At 48.3% G+C, this 15302-nt stretch overlaps 2 protein-coding genes across 2 annotated transcripts; both read right to left on the bottom strand.

Annotated features, from left to right (window-relative positions):
• Window positions 1-8571: 8571 nt before the first annotated feature.
• LOC136547340 (pentatricopeptide repeat-containing protein At3g57430, chloroplastic-like) lies at window positions 8572-10860 on the bottom strand. The gene has a single exon (XM_066539298.1). It carries the CDS (start codon window positions 10783-10785, stop codon window positions 8698-8700), a length of 2088 nt encoding a protein of 695 aa, XP_066395395.1. The 5' UTR covers window positions 10786-10860; the 3' UTR covers window positions 8572-8697.
• Window positions 10861-11578: 718 nt separating this feature from the next.
• Window positions 11579-14026, bottom strand: LOC136542677 (cytochrome P450 709B2-like). The gene is made up of 5 exons (XM_066535206.1): window positions 13516-14026; window positions 13166-13389; window positions 12738-12988; window positions 12261-12642; window positions 11579-12177 (listed from the first exon to the last, which is right to left on the bottom strand). The coding sequence occupies exons 1-5, from the start codon at window positions 13787-13789 to the stop codon at window positions 11746-11748; spliced, it is 1563 nt and encodes a 520-aa protein (XP_066391303.1). The 5' UTR covers window positions 13790-14026; the 3' UTR covers window positions 11579-11745.
• Between the last annotated feature and the right edge of the window lie 1276 nt (window positions 14027-15302).

Here is a 15302-nt window from a genome sequence, read left to right as displayed (position 1 = left end):
GAAATACGTATGTTGCGTTGGATTTGCGGTCATACAAGAAGGGATCGAGTTCGGAACAATGATATACGTGAGAGATTAGGGGTAGCGCCAATTGAAGAAAAGCTTGTCCAACACCGGTTGAGATGGTTTGGACATGTGCAACGGAGACCTCCAGATGCACCGGTGCGTAGTGGAATCCTAAGTCAGGATAGTAACATGAAGAGAGGCAGAGGAAGACCGAAGTTGACTTGGGTAGAGGCAATAAAAGGAGACTTGAAAGGATGGAATATACCCAAAGACTTAGCCTTAGATAGGAGTGCTTGGAAGACAGCTATTCACGTGCCTGAACCTTGATTGCTTCTGTTGGGTTTCAACTCTAGCCTACCCCAACTTGTTTAGGACTTAAAGGCTTTGTTGTTGTTGTTGTTGTTGTTGTTGTTGTTGTTGTCCGTGATGGGCATAGACTTATTTCCACTATAAATAAACAAGAATTAAAACCCCATCGCTTTGCTACCTCGTCCTTGATCGGACCGGACATCGAACCGGTGAGGCCATCGGTTCGATGGTTCACTGGTCCAACCGTTAAGAACCGGTTGAACCGCCGGTTCGATTATTTTAGACCAGATGAATTGAACCGCTCACAAATACTTCAAACCGGTGTAATATAATGATATATAATAAATAATTTTTAGGAAAATATATAATAAATAATTAGCAACATATATTTGATCGCATATACAAATAAGATGATAAAATATAATTATATAACTTGCTTCCCACTAATCTACACACGCACTCCGAGACATCGGTGCTCTAGAGTTGTTTTACCAGATATTTAAAACATATGTATAAATAATATATGGAGCACTTACAAATTGGTGCAAATATGACTAGAATAGTAATTCAAATATTTACTATTGGAAACAATCTCGAATGCTAAAATAGAGTACACCATTGCGCAGAGCTCATTGAGATAATCAAAATACATATATTATTTGTTCAATTTGAAGCTCATTTAAAAAAGTTATGAAATTTTGAAATTTAAAAGGCACGTCATCTCACGCCAGCACTACCAAAAAGTCAAAGGAGCCGGGAGCAGCCGACAATACCTCCACGCATGCCATTCAAATTCCAAAGTGAGCAGCAACAGTGCAGGCCCACCGGTGGCAGGTGCAGGCGCTCCACCAGCTTGGATAGGACCACGTGTCCATGGCTCCACACTGCACAACCAAACTGCTTGCGCGGTATCAGACCGGGGCAGTTCACATGGAACCGGCCGGTTCACCGGTTACGTAAAAAATCCACCGGTTCAACCGGTTTTTAATGGTTTGATTGCACAGACAGTCTTTTAAATGAATCGGACCGATCTAAGTTCTGATTCGGTCTTTTAACGGTCGAACCGTCGGTCCGGTCCGGTCCCAGTAACTAGGCCTTATACCCTGATTCGTACACTGCCGTTGCAGGTACACATCACATGACGCTAGTAGGTGCCACGCAGGTCAGCTGGCATTTTGTGACCTGTCACCTGCCAGCACCCCCGAATCCCGATTGCCCAATATTCAAAAGGAAGAAGAAAAAGCTAGCGAACACACACAGGTGGAGGTGGTAAATCGAGGATCGATATATCAACAAAAGAAGAAAAAACAACAGACTCGCTCGACATCGACAGGGACTAGCCAGCGTACCGGGTACGGGATTTGGCCATTTGGGAACGCGACAACCCTTTCCGCGATCCGTTCTTCCACCGCCCGTTCCGTTCCGTTTGAAACGTGCAGCTAGCTACCCGTGCAGAGCAGCAGAGGCTTATCACCTCACCAAACAAAACAATTAATGGCTGCTGGTGCATCAATTCCCATCTCCCAACCCAAACAGACAAGTTCATTCGAAGGTAAAAGAAGACCAACTGGTTAAACAAACAACTAGGAATTAATAATCCATCAATCGAAGTAGTACATGGAGGAGAATGTGCAGAGGAACTGGACGACGCAGCGGAGGAGGCACATGCATCCCCGCACCCAAGACACAGGCATGTACAACACGCCCAAAGCGGTGAATGCGTCCAGATTCTTCTTCAGCCGAACAAACTAATTAAGAAAGAAAGGGACGATTGGATACACCAGCAGCAGCAACTAACAAAGGAAAGGAAGGAAGAAAGAAATCACATCTCAAACAAATCGACTCCATATTTCACAGCGGACGCCACGGAGTCACGCGCACCACGTCCCCCATCATCAGATCACCTGCTGCAAATAAAACAAAATGATCGGTCAGTTAAGTTAACCCTGATCGAGCAGTATAGCAAGCTGCCGAAGAAGGTGAGGAGGATCAGATGGAGTATATATAAACTACCTTGAAGAGGCGAGCTGCCTGGCAGGGGACCCGTGGCTTCCTGTGCTCCGATCCGGGCTGGCTACTTGGTGATGGCCCACACGGCGTAGATGATGCCGGGGAGGTAGCCGAAGAAGGTGAGGATGAGGCAGATCCAGAACTCAACCTGCAGCCGTACCAACAGTAGAAATCTATCGATCAGCCACCACGCAACGCGCGCTAGAACAGTGTCATGCACGCACGAACGAAAACGCTGGCTCTGCAAGCAAGCAGTGAGAAACCACCAGAAGCGCGGCCGAACTAGATATTATTACGTACCCCGCAGCCGAACTTGAAGAAGACCCCGAGCGGCGGGAGGATGATGGCGAGGACGATGTCGATGCAGGTCGCCGTGCCGTCCGACATCTTGCTAGCTGCTTGCGCGTGCGGCCTCCGCTCTTCGTGGCGAGCCCTGCAGGCTGGGAACGACAGCGAGCGCGACCGAAAATATCAGAGAGCGCAAGGCAGGCTGGCAGAGGCGGGTGGTGAATGCGATGAGCTGATGGAGCTCGCTCCGCCGCTGGGGCTGGGCTTATAAAGGCGGAGGAGAGCGGGCGGGGGTCCGGGGTGGGCACGTGGCCCGCGCCTGCCAAGATGCCAAGACCCAAGGTTCCCCGGCCGCGTGCGCCGAGCTGTGCGGCTCCGACGGCCGGCCAGCTCATGCACGCGGATCCAGCGGACGGCGGGACGCGGAGTTTTTTCCTAGTAGTTTGCGTCCCGGCCAGGCTTTCATCATATCCCACTTTTTTGTTGTTGTTGTTGTTGTTGTTGTTTCTGATTTCTTGCTGGTTTTGTGACGCTTAACGACCAAGGCCACGATCGATCCAGTTCGTCACACAACATGCTTTTTGCCGTTGCCGTTTCGTAGTGAAAACCAGCCAGGCGGAAACGCCTTTCTGAAGAACTCTGAACTCGCGATGATCTACCCTGTGGCTGTAGCTAGCGTCACCATTCGTCTTTTACATTAGGAACAAAACGGAATGAAGACTCCAGTGCTACGTGGAAGAAGATCCGTGGAAGCAGATGTCGCTTTCACGGTCTCCAGAATGGCCCGCGACGCGTCGATCCATCATGCAACGGGCTTGCTTGGTTCAACTCTCGCAGATCAGCTGACATCTCTCCTACCATCCTCTCTGTCCACTCCAATCCTCTTCCCCTCCTAGCGATCGAATCGTGGTATTCATTCATGACAAGTAAGCAACATGCTTTCGCTTCTACCAGTCATGTTCCTGCTCTTATTCCATCCATCGATCCCTTTGCTCGGAGACTTTCAGCATGTTCTTGTGGATGGATCGGATCTACACTCTGGAGGATGCTTCGATGGCCAGGACCAGAGATAGAGAAGGTACAATGCACACCTGGAAAAGTGGAAAGTGTACTTTCTACTTTAGTTTGTTCTCAAGTCAAGCTTTTCCATGTTGTCGACCTCAAAAATAAGAAAGCTGTTATACGTACGGTCAGTATACCTTTAAACATGCTTGATGTATCTCATGAGTTACTCCGACTTGGGCTGTAAATTGTCCAGAAGCAGACAAGAGTCGGCAACAGCTAACCAAGAAAACCCAGTTGATTGATTGTTTCAGAACAGGCACAGATAAAGTTACAAAAAGAGGACCACGCGCCAAAATGGGGGAAAGAAAGGTAAAACTACTAACCACTACCACGTAACTATATATGTCATGCTAATCCGCTCGTCCAGTCAGCTATTTATGTGAGACAGTGAAGGATCACATCAACATATAATATGAAGTTACTAATGCGACATAATATGAAGTTACTAGTATGATATAATAATGCATAATCTTGGCAGACAATTCAACGGGCGGGGTGCCCTGTGGACATGTCGGCACCCACCGGCCACCACCACCAGCTACACGCCGTTTCCCATACTGATGATGAATGGACCGGATCAGGACCCTCTAATAGGCCGCTATCAAACACCATCACTGTGCTGCAGTGGCAGGCAGTGCCAAAACGAATCATCAGACCAAGCAAACATCCAAAGCTCGTCTCTTGCAGGCCACGGCAAGCTACACGTCTCCATTTGGGCGATGATATCGGCTGATGGCGAAGCGAGCCATGGTTGGTCGGTGAATTCACTCCAGCGTCGGTGGGGGCCGGTGGGTGCAGCATGAGGAAGGGGCGTGGGTCGGTACCCCATTCCCAGGGACGTCCTTATCTGCCCACATGGAGAGTAGTGCCGTTTAAGCTCCAGTGCCCCCAAAGACTTGCATGGATTGGAGCAAGGCCCGTTTAGTTTCCAAAAAATTTCATCCCAAAGTGTCACATCGAATCTTACGGCACATGCATAGAGTATTAAATGTAGACGAAAAAAAACTAATTGCACAGTTCTCGGCAAAAGCGCGAAACGAATCTTTTAAGCCTAATTAGTCCATGAAAAACCTTAAGTGCTACAGTACCCACACATATGCTAATGACCGATTAATTAGTATCATTAGATTCGTCTCGCAGTTTCCTGATGGGTTCTGTAATTTGTTTTTTTATTAGTATCCAAAATTTCCTCCCGACATCCTTCCGACACATCGATGTGACACCCAAAAATTTTCATTTTACGAACTAAACACACCCTAAGCATTCACCAATTCTCTGTTCTGGCTGCTCATGACAGGTGGGTTACCGCCTTCTAAAGCTTGTGGTTTCTAAAGCTTAAAGAATACTAATCCTGTTACTTAGGTTTTTGTGAAGGGTTGGATAGGTAGTAGAATAGCATGTGGAGTTATCCGGAGCAAAACTTTGCATGTACAGCCTTCCATTGCTTACTACTGCAGCCAGAGAGAATAGCACGTGAAGTTATCCACGGCTACAGGCTACCTGCAGTCTACCACTGGACGGTTACCAATATGCTCATTAAGGCCTTATTTAAATTCAGGGTGTAAAGTTTCGAGGTGTCACATCGAATGTCGCATAGGGTGTTTGAATACTAATAAAAAAATAAATTACAGAATCCGTCAGTAATCCGTGAGACGAATTTATTAAACTAATCCATCATTAGCACATGTGTTACTGTAGCACCACATTGTCAAATAATGGACTAATTAGTCTTAAAAGATTCGTCTCGCAAATTAGTCATAAACTGTATAATTAGTTATTTTTAATCTATATTTAATACTACATACATGTGTCCAAACATTTGATGGGATATGAAGTAAACTTTAGGGAAGAAACTAAATAAGGCCTAAGGCCAGTCTCAGTGGGGATTTCATCTTCCAGTTTCCAATACATCCATATTTTAGAAACAATGCAGAAGAGTTTCATCCCCATAAAACTCTCTCTACTCTCATGAAACTTTTATCTTCTCTCTCTTAATCAAGACAGTGTCATATTAACATATTTAATGGCCATAAAACTCTATGAAATCTCCATTGAAACTGTTACCGTTGCAAGTCTCTGGGCGAGGACAGTTACCGTTGCAGGATTGCAGATGGTCCAAACCCCAAACTACATCGCACCGGCCATTGGAACTTCTTTTCTTTTTTGATTGCCGGCCATTGGAACCTTGATAAGAAGTTGGAGAACATACGTGACCTGGATCCGATAATGATGACCGTTCCCTGTTGTCTTGAAGCTGTCAATCTACACAGCAAGGAAGTCAACAAACCAAGGGGTAAGAAACTAAAAGATGTCCAAGGGCATAGTGTAATCTTCTTACACTTGTTCGGCTTGGTGAGAAGGAAAAACAAATCGGTCTAGGAGCTTCAAAACTAAGGGGCAAGATCACCTCCACTGTCCAAGTCGAGGAGTTTGTCTCCCTTTGGATAAGGCTCCAAAAACATCCTGTTGACACCGGGCGTTTGTGACTCCATAGTCTGGAGAAGGACAGCCGATGCTTCTTGCTCCACCCATTCAGCGTACAGGATCCAGTTCAGAGGTTCCTATGGCGAATTCCGAAATGACCTCATTTGAAAAGCGCATGCTGAGAATAAAGGAAAAAAGTTTTGTTTAGATTCTGGTGCGGGAAAAAGTCTTAACGGCGGATAATCTTTAGAAGAGAGGCTGACCTCATCAGGACCAATGTGCCTTATGTAACAGTCCTTTGGAAACATGCCTTCACTTATCACTCCTTTGCTCTTTCACCAAGGCTGTGTGGAGCCAAGTTCTTTCATGGGAGCATTTCGATGTACAGTTGATCCACCCCACTTAAGACCCACCTCACCTGAAGTCTTGGTGGGAAGAGGCCGCAACCAAGATAGCGAAACAAGAAAGAAGGCGCTTCAACGGGATGATCATTTACACACTATGGAACATATGGAAGGAAAGGAACAGGAAAATTTTTAACAACGCCCACGAGTCGGCATTGCAAGTGGCATTAAGGGTAAAAGAGGATATCGAGCAAAGAAAGAGGGTTTTATCTTGGGGAGGGGGCAATATCGTAGGAGGCATCGCGTAATCCTAATGGGGGCATTGCCCCTCTTGCTCTATACATCAACCTCTTTACCCTTGTTAATTGAAAGACATAGCTCCTGCCATCACGTAAAAAAAAAGATCTTCTTACACACCGGAATAGTACTATACTACCATTGATCATTCACTTCTCAGAGCTCTGGACCGAAATGTATGGACGGAGTATGTAAAACACATTTTATTAAAAAAAATGGTACGTCAAAATCATAAAGAAGCAATGAAAGCATTGGGATTTGGGACTGAAAAATCATCTCTCTCTCTCTCTCTCTCTCTCTCTCTCTCTCTCTCTCTCTCTCTCTTGCAAGAAAGCAGCTTCCTACCCGATAGATTCTGGGAAGCCAAAATTGAACGAAGGCTGTAATAATATAGGCCGTGTTGTTGAACTCAATCCTCTGCACAAACTTCGGATAGAAGCAATGCTCAGTAGGACAAGCAGGGAATCCACTATCTGATGAAGACATGTGGTGAGCCCACCCCTGTGTATTGGCCAGCACCCTCATTGATTACTGCCCTTTTGCATTGCATTATGATGCATCATCAGTGAAATCCGGGTGCTTTACTGATTCTACTTGTGGTGCTGTTTCTGCTTTTGGCATCTATTGATGGGGACACCATCGCTGTATATATGATAGCAACAGGTGAGCTAATTCATGAGTAAGCAAAAGCCTTGTCATGCTGAAACCCAGTCTGGAGAAACACTGCACTGGTATGTGTGGTCTAACTACCTGCCTAGGAGAATAAGTCCAAGACTCATGGTAAATAATATTTTCCACATCACTGAGAATTTTCAAACAGAACACAAATTGAAAAGTCCAAACATCTTCCAAACCGTAGAAGGATCTGAGGATTGATGTGCACCCAGTTACTTCCATTTCTTCAGAATTGCAGCTAGCACAAAAGGACTTCAGAAAAGTGTATACTGACTACCTACAAAAAAAAAAGTTGCAAAACTAAGAGGTGTAGCTGAAATCATCAAAATTATCTTAGTGCATAAGTATCAATTTCCCTTGATGAATGTTTCATAAATCATGAAACAAATGCAAAATAGATTCTTGATTATTAATAAGGAAAATCAGAATCAGAATAAAATATTAAACTGCACATAGAGCAATGAGGGGTAAGCAATGCAGAAAATGGAGTTCTTATTCTTAGATGAAAAAAGAGCTAAGTGTTCCCAGGAAAAGTGAATAAATTCATCATCAAGATTCAAGATTTATATGAAGCCCGATGATAGTCAAACAGAAGAAAATGTGAGCTATACAGTCTGGATCTTGTGACCCCAAACAACCCTCTTTAGCTAATTATACTAGCAAACAAATGCAAGAGAATGCAGATTGCAGGCATGGTATAGAAAAGGAGCAAATTTGTTAAACTGCTTAACATATAACACTAAGAACAAGCATAATAAACAGTAAAATTTACTCTGTAATCCTGTCAACTCACGTATGCCAGCAAATATGGAATTTATTCCTATAGAAAAAAAGTCTGATCAGTGTTTTGATGCAGTAGCTGTCTCTTTTCCCGTCTTGCGTCCTGTATCCCAGGTTTATCAGTAATTCGCAAGTAGCTAGAGAAGCTAGTCACTATCCTTTCACGTCAGCTCGTTCGCTGGGCTGGGGCTGGCTGGCCAGCCCCCTCCCATGAGCACTGTAGCAGCGAACCAGCCAGCAGTACCACTCTCTCACGTAAACGAACCAGCAACAATACGAATCAGCCAACCGAACAAGCCTAATCCAGGACATGGTACGAAGTGACCATTACGAGATTTTGGCAAGTTATGTATCTTCCCATTAAATACGGCAGTCAGAAAGTTTTGGATTTCATATCTAGTTATTTGTTCCATACAACCATAGGCAAATGATGTTTTTCTATTGTACAAAAAATGCATATGAATATGTACAGGGAGTCAAGGAACCACAAGCCATGAGCTTAAATCAAGCTATTTCCTGTTCTCTTCTTCAAGCTCCTCTCTTCTATCATAGTTCTTATCCTAGTCACCTCAGACCACATTCCAGCACTGGCATAGATGTTAGATAACAGAATGTGATAGCCAGGATCATTGGGGTTTTGCTCAAATATTCTTTCTGCAACGAGCTCAGCAATGTCCATTCTATTGTGCTCTCTGTATGCTGACAATAGACACCCAAGAACATCGATTTCTGGCACTTCTTGTAAATTTGCAATAAAATTCCAAGCATCATCAAGCCTCCCAGATCTGCTGTAAAGGTCAACAATGCACGAATAGTGCTCCTTATCTGGAGAAATATTATAGTCCCGCAACATGGAATCATAGAAGCACAAGCCCTTATCAATAAGGCCCTCATGGCTACAACATGATAACAGAGCTACAAAAGTCACTTTATCTGGAGAAACTCCATCTCTCTTCATTAGGTCAAAAAGAATGAATGATTGCTCTGCATGACCATGCTTTCCCAGAGAAGAAATCAGAGTGTTATATGTAACAGTATTTCGCTCTGTCATCAGCAGAAAAATCTTGATGGCTAGTTCTAGGCAACCACACTTACAGTACATATCTGTAAGTGCATTACTAACTGAGCAACATGAACTTATGTTATGCCTGATGGCGTAAGCATGTAGTTCCTTACCCTGGAGGAGCCTGGAGTGTTGATTGCATAGAGGAAGAACTGAAAGAACAGTCACACGATCAGGTCTAAATCCCTCTTTCAGCAGTGCCCTTAATAGACGTAATGCAGACTCTGAATCCTCATTCACAACATGTCCTCCGATCATTGAATTCAAAACGACCAAATCATTCTTCGGCGTGAACTGAAAAACAATTTCTGCGTCCCTAATGGATCCTTGTCTACCGTAGAAGTCGATGAGTGCACTGACTAGAAACTCACTGTGCTCGAGTCCATTTCTTAATGAGAAGCAATGAATTTCTTTTCCATACCTCAATAACCTCAGCTCTGAAAGACTAGGAAGTATGCTTGCTAGGGTAGTAGAATTTGGTTTTACTCCTGAAGCAACCATTTCAGTAAACAAATTGACACTCACATGATATATTCTGTTCTGTGAATGCCCTGCAATTATGGTACTCCAAGAGATAACATCCTTGTGATCGATAGACCAAAACAGGGAAGCAGCCATATCCAGCCTAGCACATTTGCAATACATATCAACCAAAGCATTAGGAACACAAATATCATCACCTACTCCACATTTTACTGCACATCCATGCAATGCCATTCCAGTCCTCAGCTCTTTCACCTTACCACATGCTGGAATAACAGTAGCAAAAATCATCGAATCAGGCCAAAACCCTTCTAACTTCATGCGCTTAAGCAACGTCATCACCTCAAACCAGTCTCCTCCATGCACAGTTCCTCCTATCATCGCAGTCCACGCAGCCAGATCCCTCACTTCCATGCTCTCAAACACATTCCTTGCTTCACCTAAGCACCCACACTTGGCAAACATGTCCACGAGCGCGCACTGCACAAACACATTGTTCTTTGTAATACCCCGGGCAATGTCCGCCTCCACGTTCTCCTGAACTTTTCTCCCCAGCTCAACCACGCCAAGTGCGGCACATGCTTTCAGAACAGGTGGGTACGTGAAACGATCAGCAACGACCGAACCGTCACGGACCATGTCCCAGTACCACTGCAGCGCTTCCGAGAACCTGCCAGCGTCGACAAGGCCCTTGATAACGGCGTTCCACGCGAAGGAGTTCCTAGTAGGCATTCCGTCGAACACACGCACCGCGTGCCCGAGCCCACCATCCCGCAGCCTGGCGTACGCGCGCACCAGCTGCGCGGCGAGGACGGTGCTTCTACGGTAGCCTCGCACCAGCAGCGCAGCGTGCAATCTCCGTACCTCCGTGAGGGCGGGGCCCGACTGCAGCCGGAGGAGGAGCGAGTCGTGCGAGCCGACGGCCTCGCGAGCGCCGTAGCTGCTGCATCCGCAGCGAGGAGCAGTCGCTGGGGAGGCAAGAGGAAGGCACCGAGGCCTCAGTCTGAGCCTCCTCTTCACCGCGGAGGAAATAGTATGCATCCGGCGGCGGCGGCGGCGCGATGCTTCGTTTTCAATCGGCGAGCTGTTTCTTTGAAGCGGGGAAAAACCACCTGCCATGGCCGTTGAAACAGGGCACCTCCTACCCTGTCATGGCACTTTGCCCCTCTCCTGTCTAGGGTCGGCCTGCTTCGCTCCATGGGCTTAGGAGCGGGTCCAACCGCCCTTTGGCAGGCCTCCTACCTACCCGCCGTAGACATCTGATCCACCTTGAGTGGGCCTGTTCGGCTGTGATTTGCAGCGGCTGCTTCTACTACGGCTGCACTACTATGTGAGGGGACATGCAGCCGAAGAAGCAGCCGCAGCTGATGTTTAAAATAGTATGGGCCCACGCATCAACTGCGTAGATCGTACCTATTTAAGGACAGTGTCATTCTTTCAATGGTAAATAAGCACGGCTTCGGCTTGAAAAGAAATGAAGATGAAAAAATTCAGTAGGGACCGTCCCTACGTGAATGTCTGATGCGTGAGCCAGCCATGCGTTTCAGTACGGATGGTCCGTCCCCACATGATTTTTTTTTCAGGCCACCGCCACCACACCACACACACAGTGTCCCTGCTAGCTCAATGTAGGCATGTTGGCTTGAGCTTATCAGCCAGAATTAGTCCTATTTTTAGCTATGAAACAATGTTTTTTTTTTCGTAACAAATCAGCCCTACAAATCAGCCGCAACCGCAATAAGTCGTACGGAACATGGCAATCGTTTAGGCCAGTAAAACAATGATGAAGTCTTGTCGTATATGATGCCGCACCAAAGTTGCATACGAAAACAATGATGGCATTGTCGTCGTAATCTTACAACTAGATTGTGCTAATTTATTATTCATCAGGGCAAAGGCAAACTAAACAGGTAAGTAGTCTGCCGTCACTAATAAAATATGATAATGTACAGCTCTATGTAATAATATACTCTCCAAATTACATAGATCTCTTACTACGCATCATTCAACACTCGTAACGATCATAGGGAGCCCGTACTTGGGGCGCAGCGTGATGACGTCGGTCGGCGCGTGCACGTACTCCGGCGAGAGCGTGAGCGCGAACCGCTGCAGCACCGCGGCGACCACGGCCCTCGCCTCGACCATGGCGAAGTTTTGGCCGATGCAGTTCCTCGGCCCGCTGGAGAAGGCCAGCAGCGCGCTCAGGTTCTTGGGCGCCGCCTTGGTGGTGCCGGCGTCGAACCGCAGCGGGTTGAACTCGCCGGCGTCGTCGCCCCACAGCTCCTTGTCGCGGTGCATCGTCGCGATCGGCAGCGTCAGCAGCGCGTCCGCCGGCACCACCACGCCGCCCAGCTCCACCGGGCACCGGGTCCGCCGCCCGATCAGCGGGACCGGGCTGTACAGCCTCAGCGTCTCCAGGATGAACAGGTTCATCTACGGACAACATTTGCATTGCATTGCAACTCGAATAAGCATCTATTGATCCATCAATTGACAAGCAAGACGATGAAATATACCAGCTTGAGCTTTCCGAGCATGTCGTGGGTGGGAGCCCGGCGGTCCCTGCCGCCGCCGCACTCCCTCAGCACCTCGGCCCGGAGCTTCTCCTGCCACTCTGGGTGCGTGCTGAGCAGGAACATGACCCAGGTGAGCAGGTGCGAGGTGGTCTCCTGCCCCGCGAAGAAGAAAGTCTTGCACTCGTCGATGATCTCGTCCATGCTCAGGAGCTGGTCGCCGCCGTGCTCCGGCGCGCAGGCCTCCAGCATCAGCCCCAGGAGGTCGTTCCCGTACCCGGCCTTGTCCTTGGCGGCGAGCCGGTTCTCGATGATCCGCGTCAGCGTGCTCCTCACCTCCTTGTCCAGCTTCCACACCCGCATGTTCTTTTTTGTTGGAAGATATCTGTATCAAAAAGCACACAATTTTTCAGCCTGCTGTTCTGTTCTGTTCGTCTCTGAAATCAGATCCTCCTGCGCATATGTTAGTTTGTGCTTCACCTGAATCCAGGGATCTGAACGCTGAAAAACGTGGAGAAGGCGATGAACTGCAGCTCCTTGAGTGCCTGGAACACCCGTTTCCCTTCCTTGTAGCTGCTCCCGAACGCCGTGTGGGAGATGACGTCGGCGGTGAGCTCCTCGAACTGGTCGCTCAGCTCGATCGTCACGTGCTTCTTCCGCTGACTCGCCAGCTGCGCCTCCCAGCCGGCCACCATCGATAGGGCGCAATCCGCCATCGTCGCTGTCATCATCTGATTTGAAAAGGTTTCACTTTCAGCGCAAAGAATCAAATATAAGAAATTAAAGCCCATGTGATGTGTCTAGGGACTACTACGATAAAACGACAAGCACGTGGAGCTAACTAGCAAAAGTTGGATGTCGTCGCCCCGCCCCGGCGCCGGCGGCCGTCCGTCTGCGTGACTGCGTACCTTGAGCTTGTCGGTGTTGAAGGCCGGGTGCACCACCTTCTTGTGGCGGTGCCAGTCGTCGCCGTTGGCCAGCACGAGCCCCTCGCCGAGAAGCCGGAGCAGGTTGGCGTTGGAGCGGCTCTTGGCGAAGAGCCCCGTCCGTTCCGCCAGCAGCTGCTTCGCCATGGCGTAGTCCGCCACGCAGATGTTGGGCGTGCTGCCGACCCAGAACAGGAACACGCGCCCTGCAGCTCGATCATCACGTACGGCGTCAGGCCGGCGGCCAAGCGGAACGATGCATGGTAACTAACTGCTGCCTGTGACGACACTGAGAAGATAATGTGTGGAATGGTGGCACGAGTAGTACGAACCGTAGAGGGGGATCCATTCCCGGAACTGCGGCTGCGCGATGGGCGTGAAGTCGTGGTCGGCGACGTCCAGCCTGAGGCCGGCGCCCGCGGCGCGGAGCCGCCTGATGTCGCCGAGGTTGCCGTGGAAGAAGCGGTAGGGGGGCCCGCGGACGCCCTGCGCCCGGAGGCTCCGGGCCAGCGCGCGCGGCCGCCACACGAGGCGCACCAGCGCGTCGAGCGCCCACGAGGCCAGCGCGGCCGCGAGCGCCGCGGACAGCAGCCACCCGTACTCCATATCACCGCCGCACGGGACGACGACGACGGCGCTGGCTGATGCCTCGCTGACGGACGGATTCACGGATTGGATGAGATGGTCTCTCGGGTCCAAGCCAACCGCTAGCTCGGATCGGAGGTTCTTGTGTCATATCGATCCGATAGGTCGGGACCATTTATACTGTACTGTACGTCGTCTGTACGTAGGAGCAGGACCAGCTGCAAGCTTGGGCTGGTGCGTTCGTGTGGGATTACGCCATGGATGATGGCTCTGACCTCCGAGGGAGTCGTGGGAGAGACGTACACGTACATGGGGGATCCCAACAAGGCAACAAAGGCGGTGCATGCACGCGATCGACCTACCCGCCTGCTGCCTAGCGCCTACCCCGTCAGCCAGCCTAGTCAGACTTGCTTGCTCCGTGGCTTTACAGGGAAGGCTGTTGCTCCTTAAGATTAGATTATGGAAGGTGAGGTGACCGGTGACGGAAGTGAACACGTAACGGGGAACTATGGTCTATGGCGACATTGCACACTACAGTTTTTTTTATGGCATCATGGGCTCGATCACACCTCCTTTAATCACACCACAGAGGATCTATCCGGTCAGGTGGTGTGACGAGATGTCAACTGGACGGCGTGAAATGGGGACAGGAGTTGGTCTGGAGGACAAATTCGTACTCCCTCTGTCCCGTATTAATAGTCGTTTCCGGTTTTCGTGCCACATGACTCGATTTGTAGAAAATACGTACAACATTTATATCTCCAAATAAATTTATTAAAAAACTAGATTCAAAGATCTTTCCAATGATACTAATTATGTACCATAAATATTAATTTTTGTAATATATATTTTATCAAAGTTATTTCTCGGAAAGCGAAAGCGACATATATTTTAGGACGGAGGGAGTACGTGCAAGTAAGAGCAACAGAGACACGTGCAAGTAAGAGCAACAGAGGACAAATTCGTACCGCCAAGGGTCACGCCGCCACCTTGCGTCAGCACAGTGTCAAACACAATATTGGTTCAATGGTAATTCGATTGAGAGCAATAGGGTACAGGACCTCAAGAGGAAGGGAGGTCAGAGTTCAGCGAGCGATCGGGAATGGAGGATTGGACTGGAGGAAGAGTACTCTAGACCTAGAGAGAGACCAGAGGAGGAAGATGAACAGTACAGTTGTCTTCTGAATATTTCTTCGATGTCCCTCCTGGTTCCCTCTGCCTCCTCTTGTACTGACTCTAAACATACAGCAGGCCTAGCGTGGTCATGGCCCATGTCCCTCTATCAGTAGCAGGCGGCCCGTATAACTGACATTCCCCTCTCCTTGAAAGACGGCTTGCCCCCAAGCCGCTGATATTGTTGGTGCCGATAGGTTCATCAGATTCTAAGTGTATAGAAAACCATAGCAGCAAGCATATCGAACCTTCCACGAGCTTGGGAATAGAGTTGGGGCCATGATTCGAACCCCGGAATAGTAGTAATGTGGGCTTCTTGGCAGCGCCATAGCAACAGAAGGACGACCATTGTATCTTCTGC

Source organism: Miscanthus floridulus, chromosome 3, assembly GCF_019320115.1.
Source record: "Miscanthus floridulus cultivar M001 chromosome 3, ASM1932011v1, whole genome shotgun sequence".
Lineage (NCBI taxonomy): Eukaryota > Viridiplantae > Streptophyta > Magnoliopsida > Poales > Poaceae > Miscanthus > Miscanthus floridulus.
The sequence above is the reverse complement of the archived record's forward strand: the minus strand, read 5'-3'. Positions and strand labels throughout refer to the sequence as shown.